Here is a 20765-nt window from a genome sequence, read left to right as displayed (position 1 = left end):
TCCTGCTAATCAAATATCTGCAGTGCGTACTAAATTGGAATAGTATGTAGCTAGTTTACCTTGGAGTGCCACCATTGTGTATCGATTTGAGGACTCGCGCTTTAATACCCCAGCAAAAAGACGTTTATTTACATTTGTTTAAATTCATGGAGTTTTGATTCTATGGTTTGTGTTCTGAAAGCTTATTTCTATCTCTTAAACACCAACTTTCTTACAAATACTTTAACTCTAATAAATTTGTAAGATATACAGTCGTACATTTTAGGTCGCTCTAACGAGATCAGACGCGGGTTCCTCTGTAGTCCGATAGTGCAAAAAAGCCTATTTATATACAAGAAACAAAATAATGGACAAGTGAAAGTGTAATAAATGCTTTCGATGCGTCTGCATGAATAGTGACAGATACTTGCTTATGAACACGAAAAAGAAAATTTCAGTACTTTTTGCATTTAAGCTGATGAAAAAGGTACAGTTTAAAGGGGGTTTCTTGTAAGCATTTTATTTATGGTTTTCTTGTAACTAATGTAACTTCCTTTCAACGGAAACTTTTAATGCTTTTCTACAAGAAGAAAGATTGTGCTGAGCATTATTATTATTTTTTTTTTAAACATTTAAAGGAGTTTCAGGATACAGGTCATCTTTACAACACTCTGAAATTTTGAAATTGAAAAATACACTTCAGCAGCGGCGGATCCAGAAATTTTTGTAAAGGGATCAAGTTTTAATGATGGCCAACGTTATACCTCCAATGTCAAATATATTAGTTAAGCAGAGATGCCTCCCCTCCAAGTGTGATGTGCACTTCGCCCCCCTCCCCTCCACCCGGCAGCACAACCCTTTCAAATTCTCCCACCCTAAATTTTTAATGGCGCAACCTGTGCCATAGATAATATACCCTCAAATTTTCATCAAAACGCAACTGCCCATTTCTTTAGGCATACAAACTGGTCACATTACCGTAAGCTCTGAAATATAAAAGATTACAGCTATAAACTAGCTGGGAAAAGGTTAATATTTTTTCCATGAACTATTTTTTCGGCTTCAAAAAATTGAAATTTTATAATAGTCGTAAAAAATTATTGTCACAGAGGGGTCATCTAACGCTTTGACCCTCCCCTGAAACCGCCCTTGCACTTCAGTTATTTTTATAATGCAAAGAAAATTGTACTTCACATGTGTTAGGGAGAATTTTAGTATTTGCGAACACTCAAAGAAAAGAAAGAATAACCTTACCAATGTACTTAACCGGAAATAATTAAAAAAAAAAAAAAAAAACTTACATCTTAACTGTTGCTACCTTTGGTTCACCTGCCTTGCATGATACGGCTTAAATATTTGGCGCCATCAACTAGACAGGTGCTTTTACACCGCGCTCGTGGACACTAATCGACACGCCGCTCTTGTCTATAGTTGCCATCTTTACTGAAATAGCATTTGTGTGAGCTCCGTTTTACAGTGTTAAAATAAGCGAAATAATTTTAGAATAAAAAATGTATGAATTAGCTAAAATCAATCTACTAAATTCATCAAATCGTTGACAAATAACTTTGAAGTACCGGACTATTGTTTTCGTTTAATATTTCATAGAGGTTTCAAAAAAATACATAAATGAAATTATCTTTATACATTTTACTATATTTCTTATTAATGGTAAAAGTAAGTTATTCAGTTTTTTTTTTACATTTTAATGTAAGAAGAGGAAGAACTAAATATGCTGTAGGTTAAAAATTATGGCTTGTGGGACTTTGTCTACTGGGTCGTAGTGATATCAAATTATCAATTGCATATTGATTTATCGATAATTTTGAAGTATATTGAATTTTATGGATAATTATTTTTATTGTCTGTAGTGTTACCGAATTTAAATTGCAAGCAAATTGGACTTAAAATTTACCCTCTTGCACTTTTCATATCCGATTTTATGTTTTCCTTTTGTCTATATTTTATCCCGTACAACTCCTTGTTTCTCCACAGGGAAAAAGAAAGACAAACGCTTGACATTTAAGATAAACTGAATGATTTGAACGGGGAAAGTATTTGTCGGGTAGTAGTCACCCAATTGATTAGTTGAGTAACTATCACACTTCCCTACCTTAGTTTATCTCAATTATTGCTTTTATCTTATCGCAATCACATCGTCCTAAGACCACAGAAAAAAAAAGGAAAAACGTACAAGGGACATGATCAAAATCTTTCAATCTTACTATTTTCGCGATGCTTGCACTACATTCATATGTAACAGATGTAACTATTGACAATTACAAAAGTGAATCTATGAATTTTTTTTTATTTTTTTTGAACGGTCCTTGCTTAAGTAAAATTGACAAAACAAAAGTAACTTTTAAACTCAACTTTTTCAAATGTAGACATAATGATTTTAAGCGAACCATATAAAATAAAATAAGTATCACATAGAGAAATTCATGTTTCAAAACGTTAATAGAACTATCTATTGATATTTTTCAACATTTTATAGTTTGGTTCCAGTATTTAATGCTTACTCTTTTGTCTGAAAATTTACTTTGTTTTTTAATATATTCTTTTATACTCATTAAGAAATATCATTCGTTCAAGTTTCAATTTTCGTGTTGCCTTTAGCAATACTCAGAATATTAAATATAGACTCAGTATTTTACAAAACAACTACATTATAGAGAGACAGCTTGCCACGACATGCATCCAAAGTGAACGAACAAAGTTGATTTGTTTGAAAGTTTCAAGATAATGACGGTTCTTGCAATTGCTGTCACGTATAAAGAAAAGCAGCCATGTCTGGCTGTCTGCTTATTATAGTCAAATGGAGTCCAAATATGACCTTCAGCAAATGATTAGTGTCCTTTGGGATGCTCATATTAATCTGAATAAATATCCAGTCGTGAAATTATATTAGTTACAGCAAGCAACTTTTTTTTTAAATTTTGTATTTAATGGATTTTAACTGGTTGTACTACAATGGCCCTTTTTGATTATAAAAAGCCTCAAAATTGTATTATAGGGCAACTTAAATCAAATTTTCTTTGCTTAAATTCGTAATAATGAAAAAATGAATCATTTTTACACGATTTGATGTCCTTAATCAAGCGTTTACTTATTCCAAGCTGCGGGATTGTATGCTTCATTTTATGCACCTAAAATACGCTTTTCGTTTAGAAATATTCAACGCATAAATCTAATTTTAAGGTCTTGTGGAAATGTTTGAAGTATTGAGCATGATGCACTTAACCTGGTGAGTTCATTTAACATTTACCTTCTGGGGTACATGCATATAGCATTCCATAGTAGGATTAGAAATACGCATGAAACCCAAAGGCTCTGAGGCGTTGACCCTGAAAACAAACATCGCTGTACCTCTTGTTAAACTCACTAAATGTTAAAAAACAAAATAAAAAAAGGTTAATTTGAATTTTGACATCTTGAATTCAAATTATGTTTTTCGCAGTCACGAGTGTGTGTATGTAGGCGTGTGTGTTTGTGTGTGGGGGTTTCTGTGTGTGTTTGTGTCTGTGTGCTGGCATAAGTGTGTGGGTAGTTGTGTGTATGAATGTGTGTGTGGGAGGTATGTGTATGTGTGCGTAGGCATATGTGTTTGTGTCTGTGTGCAGGCATGAATGTGTGGGTAGTTGTGTGTATGTGTGTGTATGTGTAGGTGTCTGTATGTATGCGTATTTGTTTGTGTGTGTAGGTGTATGTGTGTGTAAGTGTTTGTGTGTGTATGTGTGTGTGTGTGTGCGTGTATGTATGCACGTGTGTGTAGGACATGGATGCAACCTGGAGACGGCTTTCGCTATAGGTGCAGCATCGTGAGGACCCGGTCGACGGTGATGGCGCGGAGGGTGGCGGTGGGAAAATAAAATGATAGGACATCAAAAACAGTCAAGTGAGAACAATAAGCAATCGTGATTGCTCAAAAAAATGACATGAGCATGCAAAATGTCCCAGAAGTAGAATATTAATATGCAGTCGGGATATTTTTTAATGATGCTAACAGCAAAAATTTTTACCACCCAACAGTAAATATATAAACTAATTTTCATGAATTTTATACCAAACAGTTATTATAAATTAAAGTTATATTGTCCCATAAGCCTATTTAGTTGATAATGGTAAATGCCACTGTTAATATTTCAAGACTATAGCACGTGATGATGTTTTGATAATTTACTGATGACTAACTCTCTGTAACAATCCTTTACCTCGAAGCTTTGATAGAATTCCAAACTTTTGAGAAGAACTGTGGGAACTTCCTATAGCTTGAACTACCGAAAACTCGAAGGTTTTAGCCGGTTCCTTGGGAATTCCAGCTATCGAGATTTGATTATATTTCTACCTATACCTTTATGTATTTATAATAATATTTTATATCACTATCAATTCATAGCAATTAGTTCTACTTTGCTGAAGTGTTTCTTAAAGCAATTTCATGCTATATGACACGTTTTGAACAATTTTTAATAAGTAATAAAATGTTATTTAATCAAATATTCCAAAAATGAGTCAAAATTGATGTAAATTTAAGCAATTTCAATTTTCTGGAACTTATATTAGAGCGCAATAATGTCTGAAAATGAGCTTCATTTGAAGAAAAAATAATTTCAATTTCAAAAGCATGACTTAGAATATAGCAACTAAAAACATTTTCCTTCTCCAAGGTTATTTCAGACAATTGAAATTTACAAACTTATTTACAAGTGTTTCTAATGACATTTTATTACAGTGCAGTTTAAGTTCTTATAAAAAGGGAATTTCTCGTAACCTTGAGTATAATCAACTGTCGCTACAAGTTTGTGCATTAACCAGTTACCATTCTTATATCGTATATTTAACATTTCCAAGACCTTAAGGAAACAAAGTACGAAAGAGTTTGTGTGTGTGAATGTTTCCTTACTATAAAATTTATTTTTAAAATGAAGCTTGCAAAAGTAGGTATCGCCAATTCCAATTTCTTCCGCAAGTGCGTTTTTCTTCTTCTTTTTTTTTTTTCAGTTTTTTCATTGCAATAATAAGGCAGTATTTAAAATAAAATTAAAAAAAAAAAAGAAATTTCAAAATATTGGAAGACTGACGGTTGCTTCAATTTTCCCAAAAACACTTCCTTTTTCCTCAAACTGTCCGCAAAAAATGTTTCTTCCTTTTGCAAAAGTGTTATTTATCACACTCAAACCCCCTCCTCAAACGACACTGTGAATAAGTTTAAATTTAGAGAAGCCCCTCCCTCGAGTCCATTATTTCAGGATGGAGAGGTGGGGGGGGATTGACCTCCACCCCTGATATGAAGGGCACTTCCCCATCCATGTGATGATACTGTATTAGGTCACTGAAACATATCGTCCCTTCAGAGTAACAGGAAAACATCTAAATTCAGAAACAGTAGTAAGACATCCTACTGTTGTTCTGAGGCAACGATATATAGCTATACCGTGAGTGCATAAATCTGATGTATTTTATTTCCCATAAAATAGATCACCCTCTTTGTGGCATAGCATATATAAAGACTCATCAATTTTTCCGGTGAGATTAGCCTAAGAAAGTTTTAACAGGATTTACAACTCTTCTGAATGAGGCTTTACAATACAATGGGGCAATATAATCAAAAGATAAAAGCAATTAAACAAATACAATCATTGTTTCAATCAATGACTTCATCTTTCACGAAATACACATTTTTCTAATACAAAATAATTCCATCAGTTAATGCAAAGCTCTGAAATGCTTGACTCATGTATTTGCTTCGCTCTAAACGGATTACGTAATCATTGCTAAAATGTTACAGTTCCAATTAACGTTTTAGTAAATTAATAACCTTTCATTTTGAAGAGCATCCAATTAATTTAATTGTTCAGCTAGACAAATGAGTGCGAAAATTATTAATTACCGTCTAATACTTTGCACGTGACAAGAGGAAGCTGTGAATGAAAATTAATTATCATTTGTTCCTTTTAACGACACTTTTTGCTGACTAAGTAGATAAAACACAAACTGTTGTGCTTTTTTTTTTCACCAAGTTTTTCTGCCAGCATTCTTAATGTAATAAGTACTACAAAAACTTTTTTCTGCCTAGTTTCTTTTTTTATGAACATGAAAGAGAATATTCATATCAACACGATCTCATTTTTTTTTTTTTTTTTTTTTTTTTTTTTTGCTTGAACACATGAGAAATAAATGAACGGAAACAAAATTCGGGAGTAAATGGTTGATAGATTAGAAACATTTTCCTAATTAATTGAAGAGATGGGAACACTCGGGGGGTAAATCATTTCAAAGAGGAGTTCGTTACGTAAAATCCTTCAGAAAGAAGATCATGTTTTCATTAATTACTTTTTTCAAACAAGTTGCAAAGTAATCATTAAAAAACATCTGTCTTGAATTTCTTATAACTGGTTTTGTAATTATGCTCTTCTAAGTTTCATATTTTGATTGAATTTACTTAATAAGTATCATTTAATCTAGAGAGAATACATTTAAAAATGCAATAACTGCGATAGACTTTTGCATTGACGAATGACAATCGTTGGCCTTAAAAATCTTACTTAATCATGAATTAATTAAAAGCATTATTGGTTTTTGTTACTATTTTTTTAAACATGTAATATAAAACAGCATTTAAACACAATCAGTGCTACATAAAAAGAGAAGTCTGATAGGTTAATATTGTAAAGAAGATGTGACATAGTACAGTTTGTGCTTTGCATCATAAGTTTTTTGTTACAATGACACGAATCTTACATTAAAACAAGAAGTTTTTTTTCTCTCTCCGTTTAATCTTCGTTATATCGTCCCCGCAAAGTCTGAAAACAACAATAAGCTATCTACTGCTACTCTGAAGCGACGATTTTTTTTTTTTGGGGGGGGGAGGCAGGTTCTTTAAAATATTTCTCTTTGTATGACAAATAAGAAGTTAACTACAAGTAGAGAAAATTTATTTTGCCGTTCGTATAGGAAACAACCTAAAAGAACTTAAAAGATCTGATAAAAGCAGCGGAAGAGGAGAGGAACATCGTAATTCACCCATTGCAATGTTTTTTGACCTTTAACAGCTCTTCAACTCTGCAGTTTAGGTGTTTTAATGCAATTGGGTTTTTATAATAAAATTTCCTCCCTGTAATCAAGTTTTCTCACGGTATTGAAAAACTTGTAGAAGTATTAATTACTTCCTTTTATAAATTTAACTACCTTTTTGTATTTATACCAGACAATGATCGAATTTGTTAAATGTTACTTTATGAAATTATTTATTGAGATACAAGAAAGAAACTAAGCCACATAAATTGCTTTGCATATTTTGTATTTAACAGCGTTAGATTTTTTTTTTCCTCACGATGTCACATTTACGGAAGCTCTGAACTTTTCCTCCTTAAGATTCTAAGTTAATAATATTGTTGATAAACAAGAAAATCGCAGTTGGTATAACATCTATATATAGAGAAAATTTATTCATTGGAGTAGCAACTGCTAATAACATCAGTATTTATGGTCTGTATGATTAAAATTGTAATTTACACATTACAAAAAAGAATGATAGTTTTTATTTCATCATTCACAGCAAAAATGTTAGGAGTAGAACTTCTGAATTTGTATAAAACCTTGGAAGTGCTAAACTGTGACTAAAAAGAGCAATTTGAAATTCACATAGAAAACAGCTGTTTCAAAGCTGTGATGGATTCTCTTCATCAACGTAAAGCGATCAACAGAAAAGTCTTTACTGATGAGTTTTGATATTTATAGTTCTCAATTTGGTTATATCTGAAACAGAAAATGAATGGTTTTAATTTATCAAGTAAAAATTTAAGATGCTTTTTAATCCGATTTTTTCATTTACATCATTTGATTGCCAAATCATATAATGAAGAAAATTTCACTTATAATTTTTATTGAGCAATATTCAATTATAATTTTAAAGAAAATATGCGTTCCGTCAATTTACTCTCCATGACTGTCGCCTCACCAAATACTACAGTGTCAGCCACTTATATGAATCACATTTGTTCTAAGCAGTTTGATTCTATGAAGCGACTGATTCAATAAAGCGGCTAATTCCAATAAAGCTGGATTTCATTCTGTTTATGACAATTTTATTCATTAAAGCGGTTGATTCAATTAATCACTGATTCAATTAACCGGCTTCAGCATACTGTTGTATTTGTGGTTAACTATAGTTGGGGCAGACCTAACCTGGCAGCGTTATAATGCTGTGATTAGAATCTGCGTAGTCTTCACAATGGTTCCAGGTTAGGTTTGAACTAAACAACAGTTGAAATGAATATGATCGATTCTACTAATCGTGCATAAATGTAATTACAGCAATACCATGAATTTACGTATTTATAGAGAAACAGTTATTGACTTCAGTTATTGATATGACGATATTTATAAGCATTCAAATTGCAGCTTTACTTGTCAGAAAAAAATCAGTGTATGGAGACCATAATGGTGTCTCTATTGGAATTTCGTTAGCCAAAAGTCTCAAAAACGCAACGAACCAAATAGCTTAAAGGCAGAGTTTGCTAAATGTAGAATAATCGCGACAAAGGCTATTGAATGAAAATAATTGCTCATACAGGCTTTACAGGTATTGGCATCGCGAGGACAACGGTTTAAATTATAAAAATAATGCCAAATTGCCAAACATCTTAAAACTTTCCTTTTGTTTTCCTTAATGTGTTGCTTTACGTCCTTCTTCGAGAAAACATCTTTCTTTTTAAACCTTTATCAAGTTATTTGAACAGCAGATATTTCATATGCTTAATTCACCTGAACTCTTAGTAAAGCTTTAATGATGAGGGATGAAATTAAATGACAAACTTTTTCAATTGATTTGAAACTTGGAACTTTTTTAAGAAACTCTGTTACTTTTGACTTTTTTTTTTACTCTAAAAACTCCCACAGATATTATTAGGTAGAAAAATTTAAATTCATAATTGAGTATTTTTTAAGTTGTGCTTATTTAATAGCAGAGAGATGAACAATCAAAATCGGTCTGTTCTCAATATGTATGGATACATTCAATGAAACTTAAATCTCTTTAAAAGTATTATTAGTTGGGGCTTCTAAATTTATTGGTAAAATGTATTCACTACAATGCGGTTGAGTTCAATTCTATAAATAACTAAAATTTTCCAAAATTGATAAAGTACGAAAAAACTAAAGCGTCTTTAAAATCAATGTACGGAATAGTAAAAGATCTATTAAATATTTTATCCAGAAGAACCAGAGGCGGATCCAGAATTTTTTGTAAGGGGGGTCAAGTTTCAATCTCAAGCGTGATGTACCTCCTACATATAAAAGTATCAGTTATGCAGGGATGATCATCACCCAAGGGGGATGGCGTACCCCCTTATGATACGGATCCTCCCCCCCAATGAGATCAAAACCCTTTCATATTACCCCCCCCCCCTTAATTTTTTCAAAGGCGTAAACATGGATTATCCCCATGGATTATTCCCGTCAAAAGTCATATTTCTTTAGACAGACAGGTTGGTCATGTTACCGTAAACTTTGAATATATGAGATTACTGCTAAAAAATAGCTGGATACATTTACATGCACATTTTGTAGCACACACAACATGTGTTTTGAAGTGGAAGAGTGCTCTGAGAAAACGTTAAGCTCATTAGAGGTAATTGATCTTTTGAAAAAAAAAAATCAAAATAGCAATAGCGCATCAGTTAACGAACCCAGTCATATCCTTCGACGAGCTGAGAAGAATTACTTACAGAACGAAGCAAAAAAAGATAGATATAAATTCCATGTTCTCTTTTTGTCGAATCTAAAAATTTGAAGTTAGATAATAATCATAATAAAGATTCTTGTCACAAGGGGGTCAGCTGATCCTTTGACCCTCCCCTGGATCCGCCTTTGAGAAGAACCATACTAAATTAAAACCCTCCACCCTAAACTTTCCGCCCAAAAGGCATTCATTGTAGCATTTGTTCTGGTTTAAAAAAAATTAACAGAAATTTAAAAAAAAAAAAATATATATATATATATATATATATATATATATATATATATATATATATATATATATATATATATATATATATATATATGTGTATATATGTGTATATATGTGTATATATGTGTATATATGTGTATATATGTGTATATATGTATATATATGTGTATATATGTATATATATGTGTATATATGTATATATATATATGTATATATATATATATGTATATATATATATATGTATATATATATATGTATATATATATATGTATATGTTTATATATATATGTATATATATATATGTATATATATATATGTATATATATATATGTATATATATATATGTATATATATATATATATATATGTATATATATATATGTATATATATATATATATATGTATATATATATATATATAAAACGTTTCTTCTTTAGATAGTATAATGAATAATAAAAAAAATAATCTGATATTTACTTTTCATTTATATGCAGCGGAAACATAATGCATTAATGAAGACGTTGCTCTTAAAACGTTCTCGCGCTAAAGAGATTACACTTCTACGATTGTGTTTTCCTTTCTTACATAACAGCATTCACTTGAACCATAACATCGCGTGATGTTCAAATAATACACTACTTGCCGAAGGAGACCAGTGATTGCTAGTTACAGCTGCTTCAAATCTGATCCAAAAGCAAATGCTATACGTTGTTGCATTTTTCTGTTTCGCATCTTGTTAGAAAGGTAATCATCATTTTGGATGCTCTCGCATTATGTTTTGATGTGAATCAAACTTTTGTGTGCATTTTCTCTCAAATTAAGCGTATAATTTGACTATAAGTTTTTTCTCAGTAAGATATTTCAAGTTACAAGGGGACGATTTTCGGCTTTTCCCACTTATTTTAGCTTGATTTCCCGTAAAAATTATGATAAGAAAAAATAATAATACAAATCAAGTGATATAAATAAAAAAAATGTAAAAAGACTTCATGTCTCTTAAAAATGTCTCAAAAATCCAAAATGAGGGTAGAAACTAAAATTAATTGAATAAATATTAGAATTAAAAATAAGTAAAGGGGGGGGGGGGTGTATGATAGGAAAAATGTGTGCCTGTCGATCGATGTGTCTATTCGTCATCCTTGCCCCCTGCCCTCTCCCCTGTCCCTCTCAAATAACTTTTGAGGGAAGTCTGATTCGAAAAAACATTTTGTCTGGACACCTCATTACTCGTTCTTTTAGTTAATACGTTCAAGATTAAAACGATAGAAGATGCTACTGACAACATCATACAGATATCTCCATAAAAGTACTGTCGTCGATTGACGGTTTATTCAGTTAAAAACATACTAATTACAATACTGCCGTGTGCAGGTAAACGACAGTATCTGCAGAAATGAATTTTCAAGATATTTGAAGAAATGTGTGTCGGATTCAATACTAACTATTGGGACATCTTGGAATTAGACGTCTTTTTCGCTTCTTTTTTTCAGTGGAAACCAAATAAGCGAGCTTGTCCAATAAAGATGACGTACAATAGATGACAAAAATGCAAAAAAATGAAAAATGAAAAATTTGCAGTTACTGCCCTTTACCTGCACACGGCAGAATATTAGTAACAATGTAATCTAATTCAAAATCATTATTTACTGATGATCTTTTCTTTAAAAATACAACTCCGAAGCTAATTTCGTTTTCCTATTTATTAAACAACAAAATTAGTTTTAAAATCAAGCAAAGGATTTCGGCATCTCTAATATTTAAAGTGTAAATAATAGAAACAGACAGTTTAGGTAATTTGAGACAGACAGTTGTAGTAACAATCTCTATAGAACGGCGGTACTCAACCTAGTTATCTCTTTAACTTTATAAATATTTTGAACAAGTTGTAATTAGGGAGAACGAAAATTAAAGAGCAGTTTTTCCTTAGAATGTCGTTGAATTTATCTTACACGTGATTGTTTTCAGTGTTCAAACTTAACTTCTATTGCTTTCCGGAAAGGGAAAAAGTTCTTTTTTTAGAGTGTGATAACACAAAATGAGTTTAATCACGTATGTCATGTGCCGTTACCAGGTAACCAGTTCAGCAGACCACATGATGGGCCACACATATCGTTGCTCGAAACTCTTTTAGTCTCCAAAACCACTGTATATACTATGGGTATACCTACGCAAATAAACGTTATGAGAAAGGAAATGAAAGTCCCTCTGTTAAATGAAAAAAAAAAAAAAAAAAAAAAACAATTATCTAACATTGTCACTTAAATTGTTCACGCACAGTTACTCACAGAAAGTATTGCTTGCATTTATACATATTATGTATTTTTCTATTACAGATTGTGTATTATTATGCATGCGAATTTTATCTCTCAATACATCCAAGAGGTAGAGAAAGATTTAAAGCGAAGACAATTGTTTCCAACTACACCAACTGACAATATCGCGTCCATAAAGCATGGTTCAAGTCTCGAACAATTGACACTGATAATGTAATTGCCTGGTTTGAATAATGCCTAATAAATGCTACTAAAAACATAAATTAAAATACATAATATAAATAACAAATTACTAAACACAAATTTAATACTGCCCTTTAATTGTTAAAAAAATATTTATTTCCAATGAAAAAAGCGGTTTCATATCTTTTTTTTTTTTTTCAGAATTCAATTACGATAACTATTATAAAGTAAAAAAATTTTCTCGCAAGAAAAAAAAAAATCCCAAGCAACTAGATTTTCTTTTCTCTGATACAATAAGTTTTTTTTCTTCAAACCGTAGGTAAATATTCACTTTTCTCAGCATATTTTCCTCACAAAATGTTCATTTATTTTTATTTTTCAAATAAATGAATTAACGTATTTATAATGATACATAGCTTTTGAAAAAGAAATGCTTTCGACCTAAATGTTCTTTGCGCAAAATATTAGCAAATAACATGATGAGTATTATTAAATTTAAAAATAAAAAAAAAACCGCAAAGAAACAAAACAAAAAACATACATCAAGTACTCCTATCAAACGCTTCCCCCCTTTTTTTAGAATTTTTTTCCCCTACTTGCATTTCAACAATTTTTCAAAGAGTTTTTCACAATCTCTGCTGCCTGGAGCTTTTTATGAAAGGCTTGAAATATTCAAACCCAAATTGAACTTGATGAGACCCTGGAGAACACATGACCCACCGACTCGGAGATTAAAATTTAAACTGGAGGGAAGTAACTATACGGGCCACTTCAGGATGTTAAAAGTTTTTTTCCGAGATTCCTACCAGAAACGCTACTCCTATCCTATCACCGCTACTTTTATCTCCAGCTCGGATGCTTCGCGGATGAATTTTTCACATTGGGAGGAGAAAATAGTGATTGTCCTTGGCAGTGATTTTCTCCACTTTCATCCGAAAAACGACTGCGCCATTTCTACAATCATTTTATAGAGTTACTTGCTTCAAACATAAGTCTTTATGGATCACCCAAGTTGTAAAACTACCTGGAGCGTCAAGCAGAGGATTTTCTGATGGAGTTTTACTCTTTTTACTGATCATTTTAAGCTATGATCAGTCCTTACTTTTTATTTTTCAGGGTATCAAATGCTTATTTTTTCCTCCCAATTTTTTGAGATCTCAAACGGTCTGTATTTGGTTGGGGTAAATAATTGATGATAAAGCTTTAGCGGTGTAAAGCAGCACGAAATCTCAAAAAGAAAAAAAATCTAGATCATTCTCATTTGTTCTAAAAGCTGGTACGCGCGAGGCATGCAACTTTAAATCGCGAAACTTCAATTACATAACATTGGAAGTATATGTCTTATGGTGTTAGGGATGAAAGGAAAGAGTGTATGAATATCAGAATTTTATGTCTATGCGCAACCAATATGTTTAACCGATAAATATAAGTACATTCTGAATGAGTTAAGTTCAATTTATTGCGTATTTAAATAGAACCTTAAAAGTACAGAAGTTCTTTACAGAAGTTTGAATAATGAAATATTTCTAGATTGCTTTAGAGGTGCGTATTTTCAAATAAAATATCTGTTACGTATAATAGAAAACTGATCCTAATATATCATGTCAATACACATACAGGGTAAATATGCACATATGTACTCGTACATTCAAAAAAAAAAAAAAACAAAGAAGAAAGAAAGTGGGAAAATATTAAAATTCAGTAAAGATGACAAAATAAAACATCTTCGCAAATGCGTCAAGGCACTGACTTTTTCTTTTCGTTAATTTCTTGATGAAAGGATACCTCCTTTTTTCAATTTTTCTAAACTGATTCTCTGTTTTTTTATAGGGTTATGTGATTACAGCCAAAACTCTTTTCAAACTTGGTTAGTTTAAAACTTTCATAGCTGAAGTATACCTAATGCTGAAATGTCCTCCCACGTTTAATTTGGTTTTGAAGGTTTTGAGTGTTTAAAATTTTTTAGTTTATCTTTCTTGCTATTTATTCACTATGGATTTTCTTGTAATTCAGTAATTCAACGTGTGCTTAAAATATGAAGTGATAAAGAAATAAGAACAAATTCAGCAGTTTTGATGTGCTGTAGTTGAGGAGGGGGGGGGGAGCGCGGGGTAAGCCGTCACCCGAAATATTTCGTCTTTTATTCAAAAAATATTGCAAAAAAATAAATTGGTTTCAATCCCCCTCTGCTTTTGGTGAATTCATTCTAAACCCGAAGGTGAGTTCCCCAAAATATTTTTTTTCAACTACCGCACTGGGACTGGCTACAACAATCAACGTAATATTATGTTGATATAATATATGTTGTTTTTGATTCAATTGTTTAGCATTCAAGTTAAGAATTTTATAATGAAATGTTTTTCTTATTTAAATTAGGAGATATGTCAATACATGTTTTTTCAAAAAAATGCTGTTACACAAAAATCAATCCAATACTAAAACCTAATTTCCAGTCACGACATTGTGAGTCAAGTTAGAGATTCGTGTCTGTACGTCAAGCAGTATGTTGATTTTGTATTTTCTGCACTCATTTCAGATTTAAAATTTCTTCCTGATAATTTAAGACTGTATGAGTTTGCATCTTAAACTTTTTAGAGAGTACATCGGTGTGAATAATTTCACCAGAACTATCAGCTGTTAAGCGTTCGAAGTAATTCAGCAAATTTTTAATAGAGATATAGTATGCCATATTAGTGGCATCCGTATTAGTTTTAAGAGTTCGTGTTAACGAATAAAAAATTTAGTTGCTCAAACAACACACACAAAGCTTCGAAAACAAAGATGAAAACGATAATTTGATGTATTTATGTGTCTATCATATTCTTTTTATTGAATTGGTTTTAATTAAAGTTAGATCTTGGTAGAAATTTACAAGATGTAACAAAGCTGAGCATTTTGAGGGCAAAAGTTTTACTGTCAGGCTTTATCTTTATACTTCAACCACAGTAAATTCCTTTATCACTCAGCTAAATTTGTATTCTATAATACAGTCGCATCCATTTAAAGCGAAGTCAAAGGGAATTAACAAAAATTTTCGTTACAACTTCACTTTAAAATAAGTTAAATAACAGGTAAGAAAACGTGAAGAGGAATTGAAGCTAATATGTTATAGTCATAAATTCACTATTATACAGTTTCGCTATAAACGGGCCCGAATACACTACCCAAATACCATACTGCCGTGGGCAGGTGAACGACAGTATCTGCAGAAATCCATTTTCGAGATATTATAAGAAACGCGTTTTTGAATTAAATCCTATTATAATAGGAAAATGTTGGAGTTACGTTTTTTGTTTCGAACTTCTTTTTCAACGGAAACCTAATTAGCAAACTTGTACAATGAGGCTGAAGTACAGTCGATGACAAAAATGCAAAGCAATAAAAAATTTGCATTTACTACCCTTTACCAGCCAATGGCTACATACGAAATTAACATATTATTTAAACTTCTTACCAACTGTTATTTCATTCAGCTTGCTCAACCAGAATTGTGTTTTGTAAGCTGAAATACCTGAAACCAGTGGCGCAGACAGGGAGGATGTTTTGGGGCAACCTCTCTCCCAAGAACCCTTGTTTTTAACACTTACTGACAATCCTAACACGGTAGTTTGTACACACATTATGACGGTTATGCTCAAAACTCAACCCAGGATTAATTTCTGGCTGTGCTACTGACGCGTATTGTAAATAACACGGCAATGTTAAGAGTGCACGATATAACACATTATTATCATGAAAAAACTTAGGTTACTGCAAATTTTGAAAAATAGAATTTTTCAATTTTAATGCAAATTTTTATCCGAACGATGTCGTGAACACTTCTAACTAAATAAAATTAAAAAATGCTACTTAAATAACATTTAAATAACATCTTCACATTCTCCAAAAAACCGTGGGGGAAAAAAAACTTAATTTGTTCAGTTTTCCTCAAAGCAGCATAAAAAATATTGAATTGTTTACCTCGTTGAAGCATTCAACCTATGCTAAAATGTTTGGGCCTCAAAGTATTGTACTTTAAACTGACAGCTTCTCCGAGATGAAGCAAAGCATTGCCGGGATTAATTTCTGAAAAAAAACTTGCAAGAGCCCTTTTCAAAACTTAGATTCATGCATAAAAAGTTTTAAAAATCCAATTTCTATCAAGATTCACCAAAAAAGAAAAATATTGAGGCTGAGTTCTTGTTCTGAGCTTTTATGCACATTCAACACCTGAAGAAATGTACCAGAAAGATAATTTGGTCATTAAAAAGGCGTAAATCTTTGAGAAAAAAAAATATAACAAATACTATCCTTGCACGATTCTATGAGGCAGTCAGAAGCAAAGGGACGTAAGTGGCAAAATTAAAAATTTGTAGATAACAAGTACACATGGTAGGTGAACCACTCCTCTGTCTTGGGGAAAGAGATGGTACTAGTAGCCCTGGTAGTTGCTGCTATACAGTATGATTTAGAAAAAAAAATCAATGAAAGCCTACCTAGGATGTTATCTTTAAACGCGTTTTACTCAAAACTTGAAAATGTCCACTTTACATCCCTTTGCTTCTCACTGCCTCATATGTAGTTGCACTTTTGCACTGATTTCTTCTAAATGTATAAAGATAACGTAAGTTAAATATTTAGAGGTTAGTAACTTTTGAATGTCTTATATCTTCGCAATAAACAATTATAAAATCAAATCATAGCAAAAACCATTGGAGGGAAAGAAAAAAGAAGGCAAACCTTACTTTTTGGGAAATGTTTAGGGATCCACTAAAAATGAGACCAGAGATAACTGGTATACTCTTATTGCTATTGTGACTCCAAATAGAAATTAATAATGAAATTTCGCTTCTTTTTTTTTTTTAGAATCGGGAAGAAAAAAAAATTGTTTTTTCATTGCAATTCATACTCTTGTTTGATTATCTCTTTCACAATTTTAAAGCATTTTTTGTGCTATATTAGTTATAGTAAAGTATTTTCAGGTTTACATTAAACTAGCATTTTAAGATTACGTTACACTTTTTTCTGTTTTCCCGAATTTTTAATTAAGTGCTTTTTGGATCATATCATCTGAAAAACAATTTGAAAAATATTTAACAAAATTCAGTTGAATGATGAAAGCGTAAAAACAAATTAATTTTAAATACTTGTTTTAAAATCTGTGTTATTAAAAATTTTCAAGTTGAGTCTGAAAGCGAAAATGCTGTCTGCAGTTACAAAAAATTGTTAAATTTTAAATTAGTAAATGCTAGAATAAAACAGCATATAAGGAAAGGTACATCTATTATATTATACTTATTTCATAAAAGAAAAGCTAGTCGGTTCCCATCTCAATTGTACATGTATATCGGTGTTGAATTAAACTTGAACAATTTTTTTTAATATATGAAGTGTTTTTGCTTCCAGCTCGCACTCTCCAATATGGAGAATAAACATTTGACACTCATAAAAATAAATATTTAAATCATGTGGAACTTCTATTGTTCAGATATGAAAGTGCTAGGAGCAGCGGCAGGCACCGATATTTTGAGTCCTGTCACAAATCACTTTTCCGGGCCCCCCTCCATATTGTTTACTCCTATATTTCACCCCTAGTTTCAAAAATATTGGGCCCCCTTCAGGCTCAGGCCTGGATCAACTGGTGTCCCTTCTCCCCCTGCACGTCCCTGGCTAGGAGTTGTGGAAGGCAAATGTGGGAGGAGTTCTCAGATAGAGCTTGGGACAAGAAATAATTGACTGAAGAATAAACAGATTGTTCTGATATGTTAAAATGGTTGAAAATGCTTTAGAAAAACCATTAACATTTAAATGATGTGGGTAAAAGACTCGGTTATTTCTCATACGTAATCCTTACAATACCAGAACCCTCATCTCAGGGCTCATCTCTGTCACATACGTTTAAAATCTCAAAATATTTGAACTCCCAAAAACACACGTGCTTCGGACATAAGGAACCCCTTTGTGACCCCCGCTTAATGTCAGAAGCACAAAACTTAGCGTTGAAAAAAAGAAATCCTGGAAACTGTGAAACAAGTGCGTGCATTTACACTTCTGGAAGGTATTTTTATTTAATTATGAAGGGTGGTTTCAGTAAACTAAGTAACTCATAGTTTCTGTTCTGGGTTTATTCAAGGTAAAAACCTTATCAGTAGCTAAGTTCTTAGGTCCCTCCTAACCTGCTTTCCTTAATTTTTTACAAAAGTTTTTTCAGGACTTCTCAATCAGAGATTAATAATCTTTTGTAGAATAATTTAGGAAAATTTTATTTTCTTCCAGAATCTTAAGTTTCCTGCGTGATAGAGGGCTAATTTCCAGAACGCTAACAATATACTGAAAATAAAGCTTTAAATATACATCCTGAAGCAAACTTTGAGGAAAGTTTTGACGACTGTTCCGAAGAAAATGATGTACAGATACGTCAAAAAATGGATGTGCTTGTTAATTAATAAAGTTAATTCAAAGATCTAAGTTGTTAAATCACACCTTTAACCAAAATCAAGATGCTCAGAAACATTTTGACCCTCGCATGCAGAACACTTAGCACAACCTAAATTGTCAGCATTTTTTTATTGAAATGTGTGCTAATATAAAAATAGTTAGCATGTTTTTTAATTTTGAACGTAAACGTTGCATTCAAGTTTAGAATTTCTTCTAAAAGCAGTATCAAACATATCAACTGCATATCACGCTCAAAAAACGCGCGTTTTGTACTAAGAACAGGTGTAAATATGAAAATACATTCTTTTCAACAGCAATACCAGCGCAACTCATAATTCAATATAACGCCGTAAAAGATGGCAGAAGTAAAATGCATTTCGTATGCATTTTCCTTAGCAATGAAAACTTCAAACCCACTTATCTCAAAACCCAATTTTTTGAGTTGTGCCTATATTGCAGCCCGTGGGTAATAATCTTGTAAATAACAATGTGTACAAATGTTGCTCACACCTTCAGATTAAATAATATTTATTATTTTTACCGGGACTTAATTTGCTTGGGATCTCCAGGGACTAAGCTCCCGTACTGTTTTTCCAATTTCATGCGAATTTTGATGCATTATACAGAATTCAGACTATTTAAATACAAAAAAAAAGAGAGAGAGTTCTGCAGACTTTTGGGCTCTTTCATTTCTTTCACTGCAAATTAAGCCGCTTATTTTTCTGAGAGTATTGCAACATGTATAGTATAAACGTAAACACCGAGACTCAATTTACCATGGAGCTCTCTGCTGTACTCGTTTCAGTTTCATGCAGAGTTTTAGTTTTGACCAGTGAAGGATTTACCCTGCCGCAATTGCGAGGGGACCCCATGATATAAGGGCCCCGAAGAGCATTTAAATGGCAGTATAAAAAATGTTTTACGTAATGTTGTTCATTTTTAGGAGGTCACCAAAAATGCATTGCGATGGTCCCTTAAACTTGTAAATTCGCCACTAGCTTTGTCAGAATTTTGAGTTTAGCTGATTACATATGCAAATAACTTCAGAAGACCATAAGGCTCCTCCAAACGTTTGGGAGACATTAAGGCAGAAGTAAATTTGGCCAATAATACTTTTCAATGCGCGACTAAGGACGTTTAAAGTAAGTTGAAGTTGACACTTACCATGGAGTCTGTCTTTGACTAACGTAGGCCCGGCAGGTCCCATCCAGGAAAATCCAGCAGCTGTAGCATAGGGCATAGGCGCTGGCCTATGGGCTGGAACTCTGATCACTGATCCATTCGGTGCTCTATGAAGGGTGTCGAATGCAGTCACCATGCCGGGTACAGAAGCTTTCATTTCAGCAAGAAGCGACGGTGGCAAACCGTTAGCTACTGCTGCAGCACAAGAGTTGGCCACAGCAGTCATTGCGTCCATAGCAGCCATTTGCTGTTGGTGATGACTATTGCTAGCAATATGTCCTTGCTCTTCGGGGCCATCTTCATAGCCTTCCGAGAGCGGTGAAGGTATGCTGTTCCTCTTTTTTTCATCTCCCAAAAGTCTAGAGATACTGAAAGACAATCGCGGTTTTGACGCCAGAGGTGAATGCAGGGGCGTCGGAGAAGGGTTATTGTTGTTATTGTTCGAGTTGTTGCTGTACAAGTGATGACTGTTGAGGGTAGGGGAAGAGGATCCTCTGCCACTGTTTGCAGATCCAGCACGACTGCTGCTGACTGTTTCTGCGCTGTCTGCGTCATCCATGACAAAAGTTAAAATTATGAAGTCTCGAGATAGACTTTACCTCAAGCTCCTACCTTGATATAAAGTTTTTCTTTTCAGTTCCACTGCACAAAAATGAGTATTCACTCGAAGTGTCCGCATTTTTACCTTCTTTTCGAAATCACGCTATCGTTTAAAAAATTATAACGTACAACTAATTGCTTAACTTATGTTTTGTTATC

General features: G+C 32.5%; 1 protein-coding gene across 1 annotated transcript in view; it reads right to left on the bottom strand.

Moving 5' to 3' along the window:
- The window catches only part of LOC129219119 (T-cell leukemia homeobox protein 3-like), a 97208-nt gene extending 76643 nt beyond the window's left edge, over window positions 1–20565 (bottom strand). The window contains exon 1 of the mRNA XM_054853439.1: window positions 19989–20565. Within this exon, the coding sequence (XP_054709414.1) occupies window positions 19989–20565 (577 nt within the window). The remainder of the gene's footprint in view (window positions 1–19988) is intronic.
- Window positions 20566–20765: the final 200 nt, after the last annotated feature.

Source organism: Uloborus diversus, chromosome 3 (genome assembly GCF_026930045.1).
Source record: "Uloborus diversus isolate 005 chromosome 3, Udiv.v.3.1, whole genome shotgun sequence".
Taxonomy (NCBI): domain Eukaryota; kingdom Metazoa; phylum Arthropoda; class Arachnida; order Araneae; family Uloboridae; genus Uloborus; species Uloborus diversus.
The sequence above is the reverse complement of the archived record's forward strand: the minus strand, read 5'-3'. Positions and strand labels throughout refer to the sequence as shown.